This window comes from Empidonax traillii, unplaced genomic scaffold, assembly GCF_003031625.1.
Source record: "Empidonax traillii isolate 1590-97213 ecotype Southwest subspecies unplaced genomic scaffold, ASM303162v1 scaffold240:size1935192, whole genome shotgun sequence".
NCBI classification, from domain to species: domain Eukaryota; kingdom Metazoa; phylum Chordata; class Aves; order Passeriformes; family Tyrannidae; genus Empidonax; species Empidonax traillii.
In genome coordinates this window covers 821,363-836,798 of record NW_020955433.1, presented here as the reverse complement: position 1 = coordinate 836,798, position 15,436 = coordinate 821,363, and the positions used below count along the sequence as shown (strand labels likewise).

The 15,436-nt window shown below is 38.8% G+C and overlaps 1 protein-coding gene across 3 annotated transcripts in view; it reads right to left on the bottom strand.

Moving 5' to 3' along the window:
• Positions 1 to 8,242: 8,242 nt before the first annotated feature.
• Positions 8,243 to 15,436, bottom strand: part of CUNH4orf19 (chromosome unknown C4orf19 homolog) — a 44,304-nt gene continuing 37,110 nt past the window's right edge. For all 3 annotated transcript variants that reach the window (XM_027888567.1, XM_027888568.1, XM_027888569.1), the window contains 2 exons: positions 10,872 to 10,919; positions 8,243 to 9,781 (listed from right to left, as the gene is read on the bottom strand). In XM_027888567.1, the coding sequence (XP_027744368.1) occupies positions 8,839 to 9,781; positions 10,872 to 10,903 (975 nt within the window). In that variant the 5' untranslated portion in view covers positions 10,904 to 10,919 and the 3' untranslated portion in view covers positions 8,243 to 8,838. The remainder of the gene's footprint in view (positions 9,782 to 10,871; positions 10,920 to 15,436) is intronic.

The window sequence follows — 15,436 nt, the reverse complement described above, 5'->3', positions numbered from 1 at the left end:
ACACACTTTGATTCTCATTTTCAGGGATTTTTTTTTTTTCCCCGTTCCTTTTTTTCCTAGATAAGAATTCTGTGTAGTACACATTTTTTATTAGACATGTGCATATACTGAAGTACAAAAGGATTGCAGTATTAAAGTTTGAGAAATTCTGTTAAAACTGGACTGAAACAGAGAAGTCCTCAAAAGAAACACAAAGAATTTTTTCTAGATGGATTTTGTGTTTTTTTTTTTACATGGCTTAATACTTCTGTTACTTTTCCCCCAGTACAGACAATTTATATTTTTAGTAAAACATTATTCCAAAATTCAGGATCCTCCCTCGTGCTGCTGCAGGAAAACAGTCCGGGGAGCTACATCTGTGTTTAATAAAATCGGATTTTAGTTTGAAGAGCTCATGTGCAATGTGCTTTTGGAATATAGTAAGGATTAAAGCATTTCTCTTGCTTCTGAATCTCTTTATAAAACAACTTTAGTTGAAAAGCAGAGTGTGCACCTGGTTTCTCCTTGCCATTTTATTTCTGAACTATTTCCCAGTTTGTTTTTTTGACAAAATCAGTACCATATATGGTCCCTGTACTCGCAAGTGTGTTATGTGTGGCTTGGTGAAAGATAGTGTTACTTCAGCCAGCTGGTGTCGTTTTGGGGGAATGCTAAAGCACAAGTGTTTTTTCTCTGTACTTCAAGTCTGCAGATGGTTTTTGCAGCTATGCAGTGTCTGCAGAAATGAGCTCAGGCTCCAGTGTTCCTGAAGAGTGTGTGTGTACAACTCAGAGTGGGCAGCATTTTGAGCCTGCTGGAGAGATGAGACTGCTTGTAGGGCTGCGTAGCAGAATCAAACTGAAAGGCACAGAAGAGGGAAATAGGCATTAAAAGCATGTTAAGAAACAACAGGAGAAAAGAGAGTCAGATAAATTTCTTTTCTGCTTGTTTGGGGTTTTTTCCCCTACAAATGAATTGAGCTTGTACAAAATCATATGGGTTAAAAAGTACCTTTTTATGAGATTATTCCTTTCTGGATGAGAGGAGAACATATGGTTTGGTGACGCTGAAAGTGCCTACAGGGTTGGAATCTGAGACTGTCTTTTCTGAGGAATTAAGTTTCCTGGATGTATAGTGGTTGTTGAGTACTCCCACCTGTGCCCCAAATATAGCCTGAAGTGTGAATCAGTTTGTGTCTATTAATTTAGGGTATCTGTGCACTTTAGACCTGTTCTTTCCTTTTCCATGCTAAGTGTGTAATGCTGCTGCTAATGAATAAACAAGGAAACAGAGTGGTTAAGCCTTGGCTATCTAATTTTAATGAACAATATGTAAGGCTTAGATAAAGATGGATTTTGAGTTAATTATTTTTCTTAATGTTTTGTGAACTCTTTTATTTTGAGATTTTTTTTGAGGGAAGTTTGCAGTTAGGCTTGAAGTACTGGCAAAGGCTGGATTCATTTCCACTTCTTTCATTTTTTGTATCCTTGTTGAATTTTTTTTTTTTTTTAAATTTTAAGTTTTGAAATGTTGTTTTTCCTCTTCAGTGGTAGGGGATATGTACTGAGGTGCTGCTGGTTAGTTTGTTTGAGCCATAATTTGATTGTACCTCTTGTTCTGGATACTTATCTCCTCGGTCTGCACCACCTGAGGCAGGGCTAGCTGATTCTGGAGCTACCACTGCACAGAGCTGCAAGGCACCCTGTCAGCCTCAGAGCTGCCTTCCTGGCAGGTTAAAGCAATCTGGTGAGGCAAAACTAATTAAAAGGTATGTAGGTCTGGAGCAAGACAAGGAAAAGGAAGCTGAACAGTTTGGGGAAGTAGGAGTCTGTTCTGCTAGCTTTCAGAGAAATGGAGGTAGGAGAGATGCCAGGCCCATAGTGCTGGAAGCGAGAAGATGACAAAAGCTATAGTGCAAAAGCTATAGGCAAAAAATAGTGGCAAGGTCTGAGAACTCTCTGCTGTTACAGTAAGCAGCCTCCAAATCATTTGTGACTGGGGAAAAAGAGTGAGTTGGTGGTATACTTGCTAGTAACTTTAGGTAAGAGATGCCAAGTCCCCTGTGACATGGGCAGACCTTAGTCCAGAGTGAGTTATTTGGGTAGTGCTTGACCGTCTTCTCCTGGATGTGCAGTCAGGCTTTGGCTCTGTGTAAGTCTTAGCAGGGTAGGCCTTGTTGTATCGCAACTGAAACACCTCTTAAATTATATCTGTGCAGCCTCTAGTGCTGAGATGCGGTGGCATCAAGTGTAGCTGCAGCGTAACTGCCTTGTACAAGGGAGGATATATTGGCAAATGCATTTTTCTACCAATGTAACCCCTCAGTTTTATATGTGTAAACTCTCTGATAGCCCTGTCCCTTGTTAGCTGTTTTTAAACTTGCCAGTTTTCAGTCAGTTGTTTCTTCTGGGCTGCAGTTGTTAGGTGTGCGGCAGTGGCGGACAGGAGGCACTCGGGCTGGTGTGGCACAGTTGTGTCGGTGGTCTTGAAATGGTGGTCATGGGGAACAGAGAGTGTTGGCTTCAGTAAGCTCTTCATAGCTGTCAGCATGCAGCAGAACAGCAACAGCAAAACAACTAACAAACCTAGCTGATACCTGCTGGCACTGATGACAGAGGGGCAGCTTCGGAGAGGAGGCAGCAACTGGGGGTACGAAAGACTTGGGATGATGGACTGAAAAAATAGTAGTGATAGTAAGGGCAGAAGCAGTTTGAGAAAAACTCTTGTCTCTGACCTGTTCTGAAAAATTTAACCATTGCTCCATGGGTGTCACTGGATACACAGCTAAATACCCAGGCAATGTGGTTTGATTTTCGTGCTGAATAAGATACTATTTTGAATTATCATATGAAAACAGTATTTAATTGCTGATCTTAAATATTTTGATTTACAGTCAAAATAATTATCATATAAAAGCAGCAATCTTAGGGGAAGCTTAAATTAATTTTTCCCATAATATTTCCGAAATCTTATTTTCTAAGGATTCTACATACCTGTGTGTGTATACACATGCACGTATATGCATAGAAAGTGAGACAGGAGCGCATTGTTTTCTGTCAGATGCAAGCAGATTTTGTATAGAGCAAATGAATTATATACTTGCTGGCAGCAGAGGGAGCTATGAAGCTTTTATTGATAATTCAAAAAAGTTGGAGTGTGTCAGTGTAAAAAAAAAAAAATAACCAAAAACTTGAAAAAGCCCTAATTTTTAGGAGATTTGAGGTGCCTCTTGGTGCAGGGGCAGAGCTGTGGCTAGCCAGGACCGAGCAGCTTGGTCCCTCTCCTGCCCTGCATTGGCCTGGAAGTAGCTGCTGCAATTATTAAAAAGGAACAATGTAAACTTCTCCCTGAGCCAAATTTTTAATCAAAGCAATGATGAAGTACAGGATCTGTGTGTCGTATGTCAAAACAATAGCAGCATGTATCGCCTGGTAATTAACACTCAGGCATGAATCTGGAAAAGTAATTCCCAGTCAGGGTGGAGTGTGCATATTCTTTTGTAAGGCTTTTGATAATTTATTTTGATTTTGATTAATGCTGAATCTTTAGTATGGTTAGTTTTTTGCAGATGCTAATTGGATGAGTTTTGTATGCAAGTGTGCATAAACACCAGATTAATGAGTAAAAGGTAATCGAAATGAGACTGGCATTATTCTGGCAAAGTATGCTGCATACTTTTTAGAGTAACCCCTGTGTCACTTTTACCTACCAAACTGAAATTTGTGGAATTAAAAATCTGTAATATTCCATCTGTGCTGCAATTGATTTTGGAGAAACTTGTACCAGTTCTGGCAACAGCAAAATCTCTTTATGTAGCGCATCTTGTATTGAAAAAAAGAAATTTGCATAGATTTTTTTTTCCTGAAGATTTTATGGAAAAACTAATCTGAGGAATGTTCCCAGATTATTTAATCTGTTGCTTCTGGAAGAGGATCTCAAGTAAGAACCAAAGAAAAGTAAAGCTTTATTTAGATGCCAGCCTTCAGAATGTGCGATAGATACAACCTAGGTTATTCGTTTTGGCCAGATCCCTACAGTTTGTCCTTAAATACTTAAACAGAATTTTAATCTCATTCATGTATTCATTTTGCTCTGTAGTAATCTTGCCTTTGTCATTTACTTTCATTTAGTCTGAGTCTAGGTAAATTACTTGGTACAGTTCCAAGTGTTAAAAGCAGAGGGGGGATAGGACCTGTGATCACAGATTGTTGAAAATCTGGCCATGCTTGCACTTAAGGTATATAGCTGAGGGTGTTGCCTTGTTCCTTTCTGCTGCTGCACCATCATAATAATCAAACTAATCTCTAGCTCAGAATAAACAGAAGGAATGAGCAAATGAATTAGATTGGCTGTTTTCAAATGACATAATTTTATTTGTGGGGTTGGTTGAGTACTTAAGTTGTCTGCAACCTGACAAAATATTGGGATGCTGTGTTTCCTGAAAGACCTGATGTTTATCTGTTTTGCTGAAGAATAAAAAAAAGATTTTTCAGTTGTTAATGTACAGTAATTGAATTATAAATTAAAGCAAAAACATAGTAAATCCTGTTTAATCTACAATAATTTCAGTCAAGATTAAGAGCTGGGAATGATGTGACCTCCATATTTTTGATCACAGTGATTGTGGGATGAATGCTTGGGATCTGTACTTCAGCAATTGGATTAAAAACAAAATCAAGACAAGCAATGTTTTTCCTGGTTCATAGAGTGAATCCTGTTCTCTAAATTGAGTTGTACAAGGAAATACTTTTTTTCTCTTACTAAAGGAGGAAGAGGTAGGGAGTGGGGGAGTAACTGCATGTAATAAAGTTCTAATGTGAAATTGGATTTAACAATAAAACACTTAAAAAGGTATCACTGCTTATGTTAAGGCATAAAATTGCTGTAATCTATTTCAACTTTTATTGCAGAATCTAAGAGGCACTTTTAGTTTCTTCCAAAATTTCAACAGCTCATTGTTTGAAATGGAAAAAATCAAAGCAGGAGAGACACAGTTTGCAGGAGTGGTCAGTAGTGATATCATTTGTAGGGGTAGGTAGTATTTCCTGTTTTCTATTCTGAATTCAACTAATTCAGTTCAAGGATTGTCTGATCTGAAATTCAGAAAATAATTGTGAAGGTTCAAAATGAAGGAAAACTTAAGAACAAACCTCCCTGAGATGCAAAGTAAAACTGTTAATGGAGAAGGGATCCTAAGACTAATGTCTCCAGCAGTGTGTGTGAATGGATGAAATTTAAAAGCCTGGCCAGGAAACAAGCTGAGGAGGTTCTGTTTTGATTTCATGATGGCAAGGAAAAAAAAAAAAAGTCTCTGCCAAGAGCATCTCATTTTAAAAAATATTATTCTGTTTCTAATAATTAAACATTTTGTGATACCTGTGTTCAAAAACCTCGATGGACATAATGTCTGAAAGGAAGTTTTATCAACAGAATTGTTTAAAAATAAATTAGTTTTTCATGTAGAATGAATTTGGTAAATTTACTTCCTTGTGTATTTAGCATATTGAAGAAGTTTTAATACATTTAATTTTGAAGTGATGGGCTTCTGCAGTTTAGATGGATTCCATTTCCATCTCTATGCAAGGAGAGATACTGCAATTCAAGGAAAGTTATCTACTAAGATTAATTATTTCAATGTAATTAAAATGTACAGTATAGCCATTTGAATAAATATGTGAAACACCATATACACAGACCTTAATAAATCTTGAGATATTCTGTTCTCATTTAGAAAAATGAGATACATTGGCAAGAATTAATCTTTTGGAAAATTAAATCACATTTAGGAAATTGAAACTACAAATACAGTATAAGGTCACGATTAACTTTTTTATTTCTAAGTCAGTGTTTCTTGTTTTACCCTTCAAACGATGATTAAGAAAGTGGTGTTTTACTTAATAAAATCTGAAGTATCTTTTAGAAAATAATAGACTTTCTATTTCTGGATTTTAATTTTTAATGGGAAGTTGCCGTGGCAACACTTGCCCAGCCAATTGCCTTTGTTCTCTAAAAAGGAAGGAAAAAAAAATCTTTATGGAACGTATCTATTTCCAGGTTCCTGCTTGCTTGTCAGAATTTTGTTTGCTGAACTGAAGAACACTGCAGTGTCAAATTTCAGGTTCTTCTCTTGTTATGTTTCCTCTAGGAAATAATTAACTTTCTTGAGTTGGATGAATTGGTCTGTCTTCCACTCCTGTTGTCATATGCGGCATCTCTGTAGTGATGTGAAAATTTTTTTAATAATCCAGGGTTGACCTCCTGCTAAATGAGAAGGTGCTAAACTTAATCTTACTCAATGTCTCTTGGCTTATGTACGAAAGATTACAAATTCCCTCTTTGCTGCGTTGCAAGCTCTAGAGAATAACAAGTAAAACATGAGCTTCCAAGGTGAAAACTTGGGCTGTAAGGGTAGCGATGTCTGTGGCTCAGCTGCTCTCTTGCAGAGGGTTTCAGCCTGGTGGCCCATGATTGCTGGCAGGTACCCGTAGAAGGGTTGCCTGGTTTGGGTTGTCTGGGCTGGGTCTGACCAGAGACTCTCCATGTTTTAATCCTGAGGAGCAAGATGAGAAACTTGCTATGATTTGCATTTAAAGTTTAGGTTGGAGCTCAGGTTAGAAAAAATTGATTGAGTGGATATTGAAAGATGGGGTAAGTTTTATGGGTGTTTGTTGCATTTCTTTAACTTTTTTTTTACGTAAATTGTTTCTTGTGGTTTGTGTCCTGCTGCAGCAGGGGCTGGTGGCTCCTTAGGGCTGGGATGTGGGGGGCAGTGGAGTCTCCCCAGGGACAGCAGGCGTGGATACCACAGCCAGAGCCTGTCCTCCCCCCCAGCCAGGGTGTGGGGCAGCTGCAGGCAGCAGGGCAATCCCATCGCAGGCATCTCTGGCAGGGCCCGTGGCCAGGCTGGGCAGGGCTACAGGGAGCTGGCGCAGGGTCTGGCCCCCATGGGGGCTGACATGGAACCCTGGGCAGGGCAGGGAGAGCCCTGGGTTGATGGGCAGGGACAGGCCTGGGGATACCCTCAGGGCTCTCACAATGCAGACAGACATATGCGATGTTCTGTCATTATCATAACTAGTAACACACAATGTGCCAGTAGTCTTTCACTGACATTCGGTATTGTAGTAATCTTTGAAAGACAAATGTGTATGTAAAACTTGTATGCATTTATGAAAATGTTTAGAAGGACCTATTAAATTACCAAAGGGGTAGAGAAATCAACAATAGTACAATACTTTAAAAACATATAAAGCTTTTTTATTTTACAGATACAATGTTGTGACTGTTGTTTGTAGCTGAATATAGTTCTCTTGAAACTGAGACTTTGGTTTGTTTTAATTGCTTCTAGGGATATTGTTAATGTTTTGAGAAATTGAAATACTGACTTAATCTTGCACAATAAAACAGAATCTGCATTTAAATGAAATAATTTAAATATCTACACATTACTGAAAACCCACTTCCTAATATTCTGATCCTTATGTATGTTAATGGTTAGACTAGGATTCAGCATAGTTGGTAGTCAAATACATAGTTGATGCTTTTCATGTATCTAATGAGGGCTACATCTTATAGTACTTCTTTAATGTAATTTCTGTATTCAGAAAATGCATAAAGTACAAAAGCCACCAGTTTATTTTTTATATGATTAAAAAATTTATTTGGAGTTTATAACAGAAACTTGATAACCATAAAATTTCAGTATAAAATGTTAAGCACTTTCTATTTCAACCACATTTTTGCTGAATTGGCAGCACCAAATTGATCTCTACCTCCTTTTTTTCCCTACAAGAAATGCAACTCCTCCAGGAATGCATCTATTTTCAGTTCTTATGCTTAATTCAACTTGGAAACTTGATCCTTTTGTTTGCTGTAAATTTAAGGACTACAGCAGAGCCATGCAGGGTTCCACATTGGCTCTTGGTGTTTGTACATAAACAAAACACATCTTGCTGGGAATGCTTGAGGAATAACGTGTTTGAAAACTGTATTGCTAAGGCAACTGATGTGTGCCTGGAAGATTTAATGGAGTTGAGAGGTTTCAGTTCTACTACAGTTTTAATCTATCCAGACTGGTAGGGACTGAGTTTTCATCTCTCTCCGGCACCTCTGATAGCATGTGTACATTTCTTATGTGAGCTGTTTCAGCTCATTAAACCAACAGAAAGTTACCTCTTCTCTTGGATTTGGCTAGACTTCTGCAGTTTTAAGGAACTGAAGCAGCAACATGAAGTTGAGGGCAGGTGTAAGGGGAGAGATGAGGTTATTGAGGGCAGGTGTAAGGGGAGAGATGAGGTTATCATCCTAATGCCTGCTGCACATACACAGCCTTAGACTTAATCAATAATGGAGCCATAGCCACAGTGAAGTCCAAGCAAAGCTGCCTTCTTGATTTCACACTTTCATTTTTATATATATATATATATTTGTGCTCATGATGAAAATCTGTAGTTTCTAACTGCATGGCTTCAATAGTTCTGTTTTAAATAATGGAAATTTTCTGAACCTGGAATCTACAGTGTGTGCAGACCCTCATGAGGGTCAAAACCAAAGGAAACATTTGCATGAGTCCAGGTGAGGTGGGTATAGAGCGGAATATTCTGGGTAGTAGAAATGATGCTTTGCCCTCCTGGTTTGCTCAATAGAGAAGAGTATTACCATTAGCAGAGGGAGCATTTCTGTACCTCAGGCAGTGGAAATTAAAAGGCTGTATAAAACAGCTGAAGGGACAGAGGTTTAGTCCCAATTCCTTTTATATATGCTGTTCATAACAGCTCTCCATGTGTGCTGTACATGTGTTCGTATAGATCCAGAAATAAAATCTGGATCTTACCCAGTGTATTAGGATAAAACCCTCATTTAGTACTCGTCATCATCTTCCAGGTCTTCACCTGCAGTTGCAGCTTCCAGTGCAGCCAGAGCTGCTGCAACTTCTGCATCTTCCTCCTCAGTTTCTCCACTGATGTCTCTGTGGCTGGGGGCTGTGAGCACCTGTGTGACTTTGGTAACAGCCACTGCCGTGATGCCACCAGTAATGCCTTCACTCAAATTTGCAGAGTCAGTTTCAAAAGGTTCAGTACTGCTCTCCTTCCCAGGCAAAGGTGGGGTTACACAAAGGTCCTGGTTCTCTATTGCTGAAGGACCAGTGTTTTGGTCTGAATGTGCGCAGTGGACTGAAAAGCTGTCTTTTTCAACACAGTTCCCGGTTTGATTGCCATTTTGGGGATAATCAATATCTGGCAGTAGTATGGCATTGTTTTGTGTCCCCAGTATTGAGTTTCCTTTGAGAAAGATGCTGTCTTGTGCAGACTGGGAGTCTGGAATACTGTTAGACACATCGCAGGCTGCCTTCCTCTGACTGCCTGTCTCTGGGTCGAGTTCTTGTCCAGACCTGTTTGATTTGGTGTAAAAGTCTCTACTGCTGGCTGAAGAATCCTCTGACTGGCTGCAGGTTCCCTTTTCACCGGCTTCTTTTGTCAGGTTTGTGTTGGGATTGAGTGTGGAGTGCCCGTCAGCACAGGAGTTGCCACCATTGACTGCAACATCAAGCTTTGCAGCACACTTCACAAGGCCATCCTCTTGAAAATTGTTGCCTCCATGATTCCAGAGAGTTTCTTTTGTACTGTTTAATGGATTTTTATTTTCTGTCCTATTTAGCTCATTCTTCTGGAGTTCATTTTTGTGTTCTTCATTTTCACTGTTCTCTTTGAATTTGAATTTATTGCTGCCTTGTTCATTGTGTTTGTAGCTGTCTACTTCATGGATGCATCCAGGTGATTGTACTTCTGGATCAAAAATATAGCTGGAGTAAGGAAAATTTGTAGAGGAAATATTACTTATGATGTTAATATAATTAGTAAGAAAGATTAAGCTTCATTTTTAACTTGGAGGTCTTGACGAACTAGAGTCACTAAACTTTACCTCAGGTCCTCAGAATTGAGCTAAAGCGAATGGAAATGCTGAACTCTGCTGTCAGCTGCTGTTTCCCGGGACTGATCCTAACTAACCCCTGTAGTGAGATTCACCAGGAACATAAGCAGGATGTTGGAGAACTGCATGCTGGCTGTTGCTTGTTTCCAGCTTTATTTTTTGTTATCTCTGGGGAACTGATTAGCCAATGAGTAGTCATCGTATGGATTGTTAATTAGTATGTCCTCATACAGTAGCTAAAATATCTCCTTTTTTTGCTGGTGTTCTTCCTTCAAGTCCTTTTCCGTCGTTTATTTTTTAACTCCACCACTTCTCCCCCCCCCCCCCCCCCCCCGATTTATTTTCTTCCTCTTGCTCTACATTTTCCTGACTTACCTCTTTCAGGGCCTCTCTCTTTTCTTTATCTCCCTTCTTTCTCTCAGAGCACCATTTCCCTGCTCCACTTCCTTACCTGTTCTACGGAAGTGACCAAGGGAAGGAGTAACCCCCAAGGGGGAATGAAATGAGGTCTTTATTAAACTAGTGAGGCTTCACTCTCTAGGGTGACTTTTAATATGAGAATAATTCCCACAACTAACTACATTTAAAAGCTATGATGGAAGCAAGGAACTCTACTTCATTTTCATTGCTTAGGGGAGAGAGGGAGATCTGAAAAAGTCTGTGCTCTGTGTTCTGCTGAACTGAGGGAAGCTCATGCTACCTAAATGGGAAAAAGCTTTACTAAAGAAGAGTTTTCAATGTTACACAGTTTATTATGTGAGATTGGAAGGGACCATAATTACAGTAAATAAAAAGGACATTTGGAGGGAATCAGTATGCCTATGCTTGAAGATACTGTAAACTTTGAGAAAACTCCAACCTTTTAAATAGACTAATTTAAGCAACAGGTGTAGGGGGGAGCACGGTCACATGGTTTCATGCTTTGCTTTTGTTCACTCTAAGCAACTCTTGTTCTTTTGTACCTTTGAATCATTTTGCAGCACCTGCACCCCATCTGGATTTTCTTTAATCTGAAAAGAGAGAGGGGAGGCAAGGGAGAGAGGGAGTGAGTGAAGCATTATGAAATTAATGTATGAGCAATTGCATTGAAAATGATGCTCATATTTAGAAGGTTTTTATTAGCTAAAGAGAAAGATATCTATGCAAGAATACATGCCATACAATTCAAGATCTTTCCAGGTTCCTGTCTTGCATTGGCAATGGGCTTTAACTGGGGAAATATCTGGGGAAGAATTTAACAATTCTGAGATGGTGGTGTTCTCCCAGAATTGTTTCCTAAGCAATTTTATGATTTGGAGAATTCTAAGTGTAATGGGTGGTGGTTTTGTTTGTTTGTTTGTTTGTTTGTTTTTAAATTTATTTATTTGGTTTTGTTGGGTTTTGAGTTGTTTCACTTTCTTTTCCAGTATTTTTTTTCCATTTGGAAGCTATTGGTGAAATTCTCTTCCATTTGTCCAGTTGTTTTCTGAAAGACTACTAGCATCTACCACATCCTTTCCTCAGTAGTTTCACAGACCAGCCTTGCCTGTGTGAAGAAGAACCTGCTTTTGTTTGACATGGACCTGGTTCTTACTAGCAGTATTTGGTGCCTTCTAGTTCTTCTTCACATTATCTGACCATCGTGTCCTATTGTCAGTATAAAACAAGTCCTGTACTGCCCCTTCAGTTCAGATACACAGTCTAAAGAGTCCTCATCTGTTCAAATGATACTGATTTATCAGTTACCCATACTGATATAACTTCATGCCTTTAAATTGTCCTTGTGGTGTTCTCTGAGTCTTTTGCATTTCAACATCCTTTCCAAATGATATGTGGGAACCACAAATGCAGAGCTCTCAAGGTCTTTGGAACCACAGATTAATTCTTTCCTAATATCTCCTTGTCTCCATTCACTTGACTCTGTGACATCTAGTGAGCAATGAGGTGACATTTTCGTGGAACTATCTCTGAATGAGGCACAGACAAGTTCCTGGGATTGACATTTTATTATATGCAATGTCTTGCACCTGCATTTTACTACAGTAAATTCCAGAGTTTGACTAGAACTAGCAGACACTGTTTTGCTACGTCTCTGTATATTGCATGCATTGTGTGTGTATGTCATTACCTGACCCAGTGAGATGCTAAGAACTATCTATTATACGCTTCTTATGCCAAGGTCTTTTATTATGGGAAGAAATGGTTTGCTAGTTTGGACCCTTGAGAACTTCTCTGATCTAAACCTAAACTCAAGTCCCAGATCAGAATATGCAAAAATCCTAAAGTCCTCAATGTTCTTTGTGTTGGGGCTATCATATTAAATTAATCAAGTCAAGATGGGTTGTTTAATATGTTTTGTCCATTGATATTCAGGCTCTTTCTCTTGAGATGCTCTACAACCTTGCATACTTTTGCCATTGCCTAAGGACAGCTACTCACTTCCCATCAAACAGGAATTGATGATGCAAGGTCAGGATGTTTTCTGGAATCATTTATTCACAAAACATTCAAGGAAAGTAGTATTGATTTATTCTTGCCAGGCATGGCCTGATCTGCACACCAGCAATTATGCTAGCAGAAATGTAAATCAAAACTCCTTTTTTTTTTCACCCCCTTAAAATCTAACTACCTCTGGTGTTCGCACTGAACTAAATACCTAATGTAGACCTCTCGTTCCTGGAGCCTCTAAGGTCCTACAGTCATTCAGCAGCTGGTTTTAGCTAGGGTAGAACTACTCCTATGCTTTTTGTCTTTGTCTGCTTGTGAATTGTTCTGAAGCAGAAACTTCTATCAGGAGGAGCCAGCTTGATGCATCTCAGTACTTGCTGGGAACTGGCTTGTAAGCCAGCTGTTTTGCTTCCTCTGTCTTGGTGCTGCTTCTCTCCCTGAAATGCACTCTCCCTTCCACACCTCTGCTGATCTTGTATTGTGTGTTCCTGTCCCTTAACAACACCATAGCAGGAATTCTGATACAGCATTTTTCATCTGAAGAGGATGCAATAACTGGTAAGATGATGAGTGTACTGACCCTCCTTATGTACAGTTGCTCTACATTAGAAACGTGTTTGGACAGGTTTTTTTTGAAAGGTGAATTAGCTGTAGCCCTTCTTTAGGTTAAGACTGATTTGAAGCTAATACAGTTGAGCCAGGCCCTGTGTGGACACTTGTTCTGGTTTGATTGACATCTTGAGTTTTAGCTTAAACCTGCTCATAAACTGAAGGAAGAAAACTACATAAAGTTGGCCAGTTTGTTGATAGACTCAAGCTTCAAGTCTCAGTGGCTGGCAGGTTACCACATGTTAGATAAGTCACCGTATGATCTCTGTTCATGGGAAAGACAACGTAACTTGGCTTGTTTTAAGCCTCTTGCTCTACAGTCTCTGCCAAGCTCTATCCTTCCTGTGAGCTAAGACTTTGCAAATACTATCATGATTTAGCAGGGATGAAATAACAATTGCTGTCAGTTGCTGTGTGAACCCCCTGAAATGCTCTTATCTTGGCTTTAAAGTTTATAGGTTTGTATGGTGACCAGTACAATAGGTGTTGCTTCTACCTGAGAGTGGGCACTTCAAGTCAGGCTGCTTCTGTTTAAACTATTATCTGACAGATTTCCTACTCAGGACTTTTATTTATAACTCTGGGATTTTTTTTTTTTTTAAATTTTTTTAAATCACAAAATCTTGCTGATAGGTTTTAAGCATTGAGAAGTGCTAATTGCTTTTATTCTGTTGTAGAGACATTTGTAATATAAAGCAATTATACATTGATATTACTGGTTTAGTCTTCATAGAAAGAACTTTCTTTTTTTTCTTTTTGTATTATTTTTATAGCTACTGTTGGAAATATCTCTGCAGCTATTGCATTAAGGTTTTCCACTGATTAGATACAACTGGATCTGCCCTCTGGCATGAATAAACTGCTACATATGGAAAATAATGTATATTGTACCATCTTATAAATTATTTCACATCCCTGAAATAGGAATATGGTTTTACAATGTCACTGTCTGAACACTGGCTTGTTTTTTTTTCCCTTGCCCTTTTCTTCTGTTTATAATAATCTTTCAAATCAAGCTGGAAAATAATTCCGGGAAACAATTACTTTTATAACATGAAAAGGCATGCTTTAGTCCTGCTTGTCTTGTTTTTGGTACCTAGCTCTAAAGCCTTGTTCCATTAATGGATAAACTACTGTCTGGAGCAGTTTGAATCAAGCGTGTGCTACAGACTTGAAACAACACAGGGTTAGAGACTTCACACGATGGATAATAGTATGTAAACTGATACTGAGTTTAGAAACATTACATCCTTATAAGATGTTTATTCTGTTAGATATGCTGTGCTGCTAAATTGATTAGATAATTTCAGATAAACGTGACGTGATGTGGAATGCTCACTTGTAGAATGCTCTAGGGGCTAGTTCCCCCTCCCAAAAAAGGCCGCCTGTCTAAAGTGGCAGTAAAATGCTTGAACTTTACATTTAGATCCTTAGAATTCAGATCAAAACTGCCATTAATCCTAGACAACTTTGTATGTGTTTTCCTCAGCCACCCCAGCTGACATTTGCAAAAGATAGTCTAGATATAATGTCCTTGCAATGTATTAGATGAGTGCTCAGAGACCAAGACGGTCTGATGTTATGAAAGACTTTCTTCCTTTGACGGAGTATGATACAGAAGAGCAACCATTTTAAAAAAAGTTGGAAAAAATCGTACTGTGGAGGGAAACAGTAGTTGGTCTTAATTTGAGTAGATCAGGATATGAATCCCATCAGTAAAAGAAATGCTAAAAAGGGGAGGTTGTTAAATACAATTACGGTGGCACCTGCGAAGGGAGTAAGATGGGACTTTTCTTTAAAGTGTGAGACCTTGGTGAAGATAACAAGAATAATGTCTGGCTCCAAAACCTTGCATTTCAAGCCACAATATGCTTTAAGAGAAGTCTGTTTTGCTTTATCAGATTTGAGAAATACAAGGTATCTGATTTTCAATCATGTAATAACATAGCTTATATTGTCTATTTAAACTTTGGCCATGTTATGAGTAAACAAAAGGCAAATGAGATATTGTCATGAAAAGGGTAGAAGAAATATTTTTGAGACATAAAAATGGTTTGGCACCTTTTTCAGTATTCTTGGGAGTTTACATGGAAACAGAAAAAGGTCGGTATTATTTTTGTTCATGGTGTATTTTTAATTCTGTCTTGAGTTTTATTTTTAGATTCTTTTTAAACACCTCCAGTAGCAGAGGCAGAAAGCTGAGGGGAGAGCATATTAAAATAACTTTTCTAGTAGATCTCAAACTGATAAACTCTGACTTTGGGTCATTCTTTCTAAGCCAGTTGGGTTTTTTTGGTTTGTTTGGTGTTTTCCTGTTTTCCTCCCACACCCTGATGCTTCTGTTTTTTTGCTTAGCTTTTCCCTCTCCTCCATCCTTTCCCACTCTAGATTACCAAGTAAGGAATTTTTTCCTACACGTGTATTATCTGGGCTGCTGAACCTGAATGATGTATCTCCCAGGGGCCTGAGGCACCTCTTCCTGATGACTTTT